The sequence below is a fragment of the Arachis duranensis genome, chromosome 2, assembly GCF_000817695.3.
Source record: "Arachis duranensis cultivar V14167 chromosome 2, aradu.V14167.gnm2.J7QH, whole genome shotgun sequence".
NCBI lineage: Eukaryota > Viridiplantae > Streptophyta > Magnoliopsida > Fabales > Fabaceae > Arachis > Arachis duranensis.
The window spans coordinates 47171111-47180732 of NC_029773.3; the positions used below are offsets into that span (position 1 = coordinate 47171111).

At 38.9% G+C, this 9622-nt stretch overlaps 1 protein-coding gene across 1 annotated transcript; it reads left to right on the forward strand.

Annotated features, from left to right (window-relative positions):
* The first annotated feature begins 8266 nt into the window (after nt 1–8266).
* LOC107474318 (uncharacterized) lies at nt 8267–9112 on the forward strand. Its single transcript, XM_016093944.1, has one exon. It carries the CDS (start codon nt 8267–8269, stop codon nt 9110–9112), a length of 846 nt encoding a protein of 281 aa, XP_015949430.1.
* The last annotated feature ends 510 nt before the right edge of the window (nt 9113–9622 follow it).

Below are 9622 nucleotides of genomic sequence, written 5' to 3' on the forward strand. Positions count from 1 at the left end.
GATGATTTGGTTCTGATCAGTTATTTCTATCAAAGGATGCAACACCAAGATAAGCTTCTCCTAGATGCCACGAGTGGGGGATCATTGACCAAAAACAAGACTGCAACAGAGGCATAGGAAGTTATATCGGACCTAGCTGACTCAACTCAACACTGCCGGGCAAGGACTCCACATCCAAAAGCGTTGAGTGAGGTTTCTCCTTCCGGAGATGCTATTTTGATTAAGACCCTCAGTGAAATGACGATCTTCTTGCGTCAAATCACCCACGGTCAACAAATCCCTCAAGCTTTGATAAATGCTCCACCTCAACCTCCTAGGATTGAAGGACCACCAAGGATATATGGTGTTTGTTCTTGTACTACTCATTACACCGATAAGTGCCCTCAAATCCAAGAGGACACTACATTGGCGGTTGCTAACCCTTATCCACAAAGGACAAATTACAACCAAGGACCCTTGATAAACCACTATTTTATGGTTTATATTGTATTTAATTGAGTGGTTTTATCAAGCTTTTCACCCACTTATTCATATGATTTGCATGATTTTACAATTCCTTCCTAGTTTAGTTCTATGATTGAAAACATGCTTCTTTGGTCTTAATTTAGCTAATCTTAATCCTCTCCTATTACCATTCGATGCCTTGATCTGTGTGTTAAGTGTTTCAGGCTTCATAGGGCTAGAATGGCTTAGAGAATAAAGAGGAAGCGTGCAAAAATGGAAGGAACACAAGGAATTGAGGAGATGACCAGCGAGAAGTCACGAGGTCGCATGGTTCACGCGACCGCATGAAATGGAAGAAATCAGAGTAACGCGATCGCATGCCTGATGCGACCGTGAGGATTGGAAGCTGCACGAACGACGTGGAGGCATGGACGATGCGCCCGCATGGAAAAGAAAAACGCTGAGTGACGTGATCGCGTGGACGACGCAGACGCGTGATGTGCGCGATCTGCAGAATTACAAAAGTCGCTGATAGAGATTTTGGGCCGCATTTCCACCTAGTTTTCGGCCCAGAAACACAGATTAAAGTCAGGGAACATGCAGAGACTCAACAGGCTTTTTCATATTTCATAATTTTTAGTTTTGGATGTAGTTTTTAGAGAGAGAGGCTCTCTTCTCTCTCTTAGGATTTAGCAATTTAGGATTTCTATTAGTTTAGTTCAATTCATCTTTATTCCAGGTTCTATGTTCCTTCAATATTTATTTTCTACTTTTATTTACTCTAATACTTTTATTTGTATTTGAATTATGTTGCCCAATTGGCTTATGAACCTTTCCATTTTATGACTTGAATTTATGTTTAGACGTAATTTGATATGTGTCAGACTTATGATTGCTTTATTTACATGAATGCTTTTAATTTAATTTAGAATTTTCCCATTTGGCTTGGGTTAAATAATTGGTGATGCTTGAGTTATCAAACTCGAGGTGTTGACTGAAAATTGGAATTCTTCAAGGATTAATTTGAGATCCAATCATTCTAACTTTTCCCAAGGAAAGACTGGAATTTGAGGATTCGAATTAATTCATCCACTTAACTTACCTTCATAGTTAGAGGTTAACATAGTGGGAGAAAAATTCAATTCTCATCACAATTGATAAGGATAACTGGGATAGGACTTCCAATTTCTCATACCTTACCAAGAGATTTTATAATTATTAATTTATTTTCCTTTATATCTGTGCCCATTGCCCAATTTTCAAAACCCCCAATTTACAAAACTCATAACCAATAATAAGAACATACCTCCCTGCAATTCCTTGAGAAGACGACCCGAGGTTTAAATACTTCGGTTATCAATTTATTTAAGGGTTTGTTACTTGTGAGTTGTGATAACCAAAACATTTGTAAGAAAGGTTGATTGCTTGGTTTAGTAACTATACTCACAACGAAAGTTTACTATAACTCCTAAACCATCAATCTTCAGTTTTTCAAAATGGCGCCGTTGCCGGGGAATTGCAAACGTGTGCCTTATTATTGGTTATTGTAAATATTTTTCAAAAAAAAATCATATCTTTTTCAAAATCCTATCTTATCTTTTTCAAAATATTTTCTTTTTGTTAGTTTTTGTTTCTATTTTTTTTTTCTAGTACTATGAATTCTCACCCTTCTGGCTTCAAGTTTGATTACAATGTTATTGTTAGGAATGGACACTATAATGAGAATAAGAATATGTATCAAGGTCAAAGCAATCAAAGATGGACGGAGCCAAGAGGATCTGGTCAACCCTTTAGGCAATAACACCTTCCAAGATATCATGGATGAAGACCATTCTGCAATGCATACCAAAATGATAGATATCCTCAACATGACTTTGGACCACCATACTCACAAGCCTCTTTCCACCAAACACCTCCATATGACCCTAATCCTTATCCACCACACAAACCACCCTACGAGCCATACTTAGAACCACCACCTCAATCTTCACCATCTCCATATCCTTATCAAGATGAACCACCTTCCTACCATGAACCCTTTCTCCCAACAAATGAACCCTCCCATCCATCCCAAGCCGCCTTGGAGAAAGCATTTACCGATCTAAACTCTGCTATACAAGCCCTCGCCGCCCAAATCGGACCACTCAATACCTTCAATATTCAACCCTCAAGCTCCAATGCACTTCCATCTCAACCGCATAATAATCCAACCATCCCATCACCTCCATCCATGGAAGAGCACCCACATCTATCAATCCAAGAGCAAGATGATCCCAATTATGCTATTGATAGGGGACAAGAGAGAAAGGATCGTCTTCGCGAATCCATACTTCATAAGGAGCTAGAGAAGGCACTAAAGGTGAAGGTAGAAGAGACCCTTGAAGGTAAAGGAGTAATTGAAGGGAGTTGTCATGAAAGGTAATCATCAAGGAGGAACAAAACTCAAGGGATCATTTCAAGGAAACAATAGATCAATTTCATGCAACCATTCATCAATTGGAGCAAGCAATAAATCAATTACCTTCCAGATGTTCGGACACTCAAGGAACCCCCATGGCTTCATGTGGAGAATCTAATGAAGAACGTAGCATGAAGGAGACATTAGAGACTCCAGTGGACAATAAGGAGCATGACTTTGTACTGGAACAAGTGGAGAAAACCATAATAGTTACAGAGGAAGAAGTGGTTGAAGATTTAGGAGATGCAGAACCTCCACGGGAACCTCGAGTCACAGAACCCTCTTCTAAGGAGTTTGAATTTGTTGTTGAGGAGTGTGTACAACCCCCAAGGCATATCATGGTTGAAGACTTGGAAGAGGTTGATCAAGAGATGGAGATTCAAGAAGAGGCACAACCTCCCATGCCCTTGGTGAACAATAAAGAAGAAATTGAATCAGAAGAAAGCTACCAAGAGGAAGAGGTTGATATTAAAGAAGCTTGCAAAGAGGTGGAAGATGTCAAAGAAGAGCACAAGGGAATAGAGCTTGCACGTTCATTAGAAACACCTTCCCTTAAGTTGCCATCATCCTTCACAACATTCAAGTGGGTAAAATTCATATCCCTTAGCTTCCTAATTCCACTTGAATATAGGCTACTGGAGACGGATGGTCAACTTAGAGCTCTTTGTGGCATTAAGAGTAAGAGGAAGATGGTCAGTGGTGAGAATTGTCCCGCAAAGTTCATTATGGTTGGAAGCTTTAAGTTTAACTGCAAAGGTTGGTATAGAGCTCAATTGAATGGGTCTAGGAAGTTGTTTGGACGCTTCAGTGAGAATTCTAAAACTGAACCACCCGGATGGAATCATGATAATCAACTTGAAGACGGGTGTAGAAACAAGATTTGGGATCCCGGAGGATATTGGATTTGCAAACATTGGTGGAGATTCCTGGATCAGTACAAGCATAAGCCACCATGACAAGGAGCTCGCCAAATGTCCAACTTAAGGACTTTAACTAAAAGTGCTAGGTGGAAGACAACCCACCATGGTATGATCGTCCCTTTTTAGTTTTAATTCTAATATGTTTTGTTTGTTTCTGAATTTTTATTGAACCTGGAATCATGCATAGCATTCATATTAAGCATTACACTCTGCATACTGCAAAATCATTAAAAAAATGGTTCCGCACGTGACGCGTAAGCATCGCCGACGCGTTCGTGTCGTATGTGCATTAGGGAGAAAATAAATTGAACAGAGAGTCACGCGAGAGCGTGGCTGGAAGCGTGCCTTCGGCACAAATTGATCCACGCAACCGCGTCGCTGACGCGTTTGTGTCATGTGAAAAAATGCATCCCACGCATCCGCGTCACCCACGCGAACGCGTGCCTCAAATTCGACGTAAAAAGGGTGTATGGCCGAAAGTTGCGCTAAAATTGGGCTGGACTCATGCTAGCAGCACAAGCCTTGTCACGCGAACGCGTGCCCCACGCGTTCGCGTCAATCCCAAACTATGGCCTATCACGCGATCGCCTCACCCACGCGGCCGCGTCACCCAAAATCTTGGCAAAATGAGTTTCAAACAGAAAGTTGCGCAGCTTCTAGCACGAATTCACTCACGCAACCGCGTGCCCCACGCGGCCGCGTCACTTGACAATAGCGCCAACCGCGCGAATGCGTCCCTCACGCGTTCGCGTCGCCTGCGCCGCACAGCTTACCCAAATCAGCCAAGATATCTCATCTTTTCTTCCCCAAATCTAAATCTTTTCTTTCCCTTCTTATTTCTTTTTTCCTTCCTTTCTTTTTCTTCTTTTTTCTTTTAATTGGTGTTGGAAATTTATTTGAGTCATTATTTTCCATATTTTGCTTATGGATTATTTGGGATTTGTTTAAACAATTATATATTATTATAATGGTGCTTGCATGTTCTAATTAATATTTTCCATACCTTATTTAAGATGCATGCTATGTGTTTGTGAAAACGCCCATATGGCATTTTGCACTATTTTTAGATTTTTTTTAAATCTACTACTCTAAATGCCTGCTTTTCATATAACCCCTTCTCGATTTTATTATTTAAATATAATTGTTTTTACAAACATATTATTAGTTTGGAAGACTTGGTAATCTAACTTGGACATTGAATGCTTGATCTATGCTACTCATGCCATTGCCAGCATGCCAATAAACATCTTGCATTTAACTGTCATCACATGCACTTACTATATTTCCATTGATGACTTTTCACATGTAGTCATGACCATGTGTTAACATCATTCTTCTTTACTGTGCATTGATTACAACCTTTTCCGCTCTCCTCCTTGCTGGATCCCCTAGCTTTACTTGTTACTTTCTTTTTCCCTTTTCAGGATGGCCACCAAAAAGGGTACAGAAAAAGCTACTCCCAAACCACCGGCAAGGAAAGTAACAAAGATAGCACCAGCTGAGGAACAACAACCCCCGTCCACTTGTTTGGAACATGATTTTTGAGCCAAAGAACACACAACCTGTGAGATTTTGAGCTTAATTGCATGGTTACATTATTTAACCATAATATTTTATTCTTGTGTGTTTTCTTCCCTATAATTGCAATCTTTACTTTGTTTCAGTCTATATGTCCATTGTTTAGTATATTTACATGCTTGCATATGATTGAGGCCATTATTTGATTTTAGCTCACTTATCCCAAATAAAGCCTACCTTCTACATCACCCTTGTTAGCCCCCTTGAGCTTTTAAATTCCCCCTTGTTTTATAACCACATTACTAGCCTTAAGCAGAAAAACAAAATAAAAATCCCAAGTTGAATCCTTGGTTAGCTTAAGATAGAAATTGTGTAAATGTTTAAGTGTGGGGAAACTTTATGGGAACACGGATGATAGAAACAATGTAGAAAGTTAAAAAGAATAAAGATATTTCAAAATAAAAAAAATTGGGAAGCATGCTCATGTGAAATCAAAGTAATTAAATTACCATGTGCATTTAAAAAAAAATTAGTATTTAAATAAAGGGATACAAAAGAATTCCCCAAATGCAAAATAAAGCTATGCACATGGGACAAAATTCAAAAATAAGTTTGATACATGAGCATGTAATACAAAAGTGGAAAAAATTTGGGTAGCTAGGTAAGGAATTTTAAATTTTATAAAGTATGTATAAGTTAGGTGAGATCTTAGACTAATTAAGGATTCACTCTGTTAGCTCACTTAGCCTTATATATACATCCCCACCTTTACCTCAGCCCCATTACAACCTTGAAAAGACCTCATGATGTTTGCATTAGTATACTAAATATTTGTTGATTGGTTAGCTGAAGAACAAAGTTTAGAAAGTATGATTAGAGAAGATTAGAGTGAAGTACCCTATACACTTGAGAGATTAAAGTGATATACACTACCAGTGAGGGTTCAATGCTTGATTCTATGTTCCCTGCTTTTATGAGCAATCTTCTTACAAGTTTACTTATTTTCACTGTATGATTTGAATTAGTGAAATCTAGTTCATATTTATTCTTGAAGGATTTATTTACTTTTTACCAAGTAGGTAGAAACATTTTGCATGTAGTTGCATTCACATTCATAGGCTGCATTGCATGAGTCTTGCCTTTCCCTATTCATTTATTTGGTCTCCTTGAGTTTAGCATGAGGACATGCTAATGATTAAGTGTGGGGAGGTTGATAAACCACTATTTTATGGTTTATATTGTATTTAATTGAGTGGTTTTATCAAGCTTTTCACCCACTTATTCATATGATTTGCATGATTTTATAATTCCTTCCTAGTTTAGTTCTATGATTGAAAACATGCTTCTTTGGTCTTAATTTAGCTAATCTTAATCCTCTCCTATTACCATTCGATGCCTTGATCTGTGTGTTAAGTGTTTCAGGCTTCATAGGACAGGAATGGCTTAGAGAATAAAGAGGAAGCGTGCAAAAATGAAAGGAACACAAGGAATTGAGGAGATGACCAGCGAGAAGTCACGCGGTCGCATAGTTCACGCGACCGCGTGAAATGGAAGAAATCAGAGTGACGCGATTGCGTGCCTGACGCGACCGTGCGCATTGGAAGCTACACGAATGACGCGGAGGCATGGACGACGCGCCCGCATGGAAAAGAAAAACGATGAGTGACGCGATCGCGTGGACGACGCAGACCCATGACATGCGCGATCTGCAGAATTACAAAAGTCGCTGGCAGAGATTCTGGGCCGTATTTCAACCTAGTTTTTGGCCCAGAAACACAGATTAAAGTCAGGGAACATGCAAAGACTCAACAGGCTTTTTCATATTTCATAATTTTTAGTTTTAGATGTAGTTTTTAGAGAAAGAGGCTCTCTCCTCTCTCTTAGGATTTAAGATTTTAGGATTTCTATTAGTTTAGTTCAATTCATCTTCATTCCAGGTTCTATGTTCCTTCAATATTTATTTTCTACTTTTATTTACTCTAATACTTTTATTTGTATTTGAATTATGTTGCCTAATTGGCTTATGAACCTTTCCATGTTATGACTTGAATTTATGTTTAGACGTAATTTGATATGTGTCAGACTTATGATTGCTTTATTTACATGAATGCTTTTAATTTAATTTAGAATTTTTCCTTTTGGCTTGGGTTAAATAATTGGTGACGCTTGAGTTATCAAACTCGAGGTGTTGACTGAAAATTGGAATTCTTCAAGGATTAATTCAAGATCCAATAATTCTAACTTTTCCCAAGGAAAGACTGGAATTCGAGGATTCGAATTAATTCATCCACTTAACTTACCTTCATAGTTAGAGGTTAACATAGTGGGAGAAAAATTCAATTCTCATCACAATTGATAAGGATAACTGGGATAGGACTTCCAATTTCTCATACCTTGCTAAGAGATTTTATAATTATTAATTTATTTTCCTTTATATCTGTGCCCATTGCCCAAATTCCAAAACCCCCAATTTACAAAACTCATAACCAATAATAAGAACATACCTCCCTATAATTTCTTGAGAAGACAACCCGAGGTTTAAATACTTCGGTTATCAATTTATTTAGGGATTTGTTACTTGTGACAACCAAAACGTTTGTAAGAAAGGTTGATTGCTTGGTTTAGTAACTATACTCACAACGAGAGTTTACTATAACTTCTAAACCATCAATCTTCAGTTCTTCAACCCTACCAACATGGAGGTAATCAAAACCAAGGGTGGAGAGATAACTCAAACCAAAGGTAGAACCAAGCTCCCCAAGCTTAACCTAACGAAAATGCTCAAGCCTATTATCCCCAACACCCCCAAAGTCCGTAACAATACCAACAACCCCCACAACCTCAATCTCAAGTGAAGTATCAATATCCAAATAGTAGATCCAATCCTTCTCAAGTTAACCAAGCCCCTCCTCCCAATCAAACCCACATGAATGACACAATCCACACCTTCATGCAAGAGCAAAGAGAGTTTCAAAAGAAACAAGATGCATACATGGCTACAATGGCCGAAGCCCTTACCCGTTTAACTCTCCCTCCTCAAACCGCACAAAGCACCCAACAAGCGTCAACCTCAAGTAGTTTACCCTCTCAACCTCAACCCAACCCTAAGGAGAGCATAAATGCCATTACTCTCCAAAGTGGTACTAAGTTGGACAAGAATGTCGCTATACCCGCAAAGGCAAGTGATAAGACCAACAATGATGAGGTAGAAGAAGAGGTGGAGATGACAAAAGGTGAAGATGAAAAAGTTGAGAAATGTGAGGAGGAGCCACCAAAAGTCAAGGAGCCAAAGAGAAAGACCTTGCTTGAAGAGCCTTCACCCATTCGATTCCCAACTTTGGCTAAGAAGGCAAAGAAGCAAGAAGATCTTGACCCCACTTTGGTAGAAGTTTTTATGAAAGTTGAAGTTACTGTCCCTCTCTTTCAAGCCATTCAACAAGTGCCAAAATATGCCAAGTTCCTTAAAGATGTGTGCACTCACAAAGACAAGCTTGGAAATCTTAACGAAAAGCCAGTAGATGATTCTATCTCTTCTTTGCTTCCTGAAAAATGTAATGATCCCGGCCCATGTTTGGTGACTTGTTTGATTGGTTGGATTAAGTTCATGGATTGTATGTGTGATTTGGGAGCGTATGTGAGCATCATGCAACTGCCCATATACCAAAGATTGAACTTACCACCCCTCAAGAGATCCAGGGCAAGGTTTATCTTGGCTGACAAGAGTATTGTGTCTGTGGTTGGAATTGTGGAGAACGTCATAATCAACATTTAAGGTTTGCTTTTTTCGGTTGACTTCTGGTGGACGAAATTGTGATTGCCCTCTTTGTATTTGCATGAGATTTATTTAATGACTCTTTGGCATGTGTGATCACAACTACGTTCAACTTAACCAGCAAGTGTACTAGGTCATCCAAGTAATACCTTACGTGAGTAAGGGTCGATCCCACAGAGATTGTTGGTATGAAGCAAGCTATGGTCACCTTGTAAATCTCAGTTAGGCAGATTAAATTGGTTTATGGTGAGTTCGAAAATTAATAAATAAATAGAAAATAAAAAGGGATAGAAATACTTATGTAAAGCAATAGTGGGAATTTCAGATAAGTGTGTGAAGATGCTGTGCTCCTCTCGTATCTCTATTTTCTTATTACATTCATCCAATCCTTCCTACTCCTTTCCATGGCAATCTATATGTAGGGCATCACCGTTGTCAATGGCTACATCCCATCCTCTCAGTGAAAACGTTCCTATGCTCTGTCACAGCATGGCTAATCATATGTCGGTT

Coding starts and splice junctions, on each gene's coding strand:
- LOC107474318 (XM_016093944.1), top strand. CDS start 8,267: ATGAATGACACAATCCACACCTTCATGCAAGAGCAAAGAGAGTTTCAA.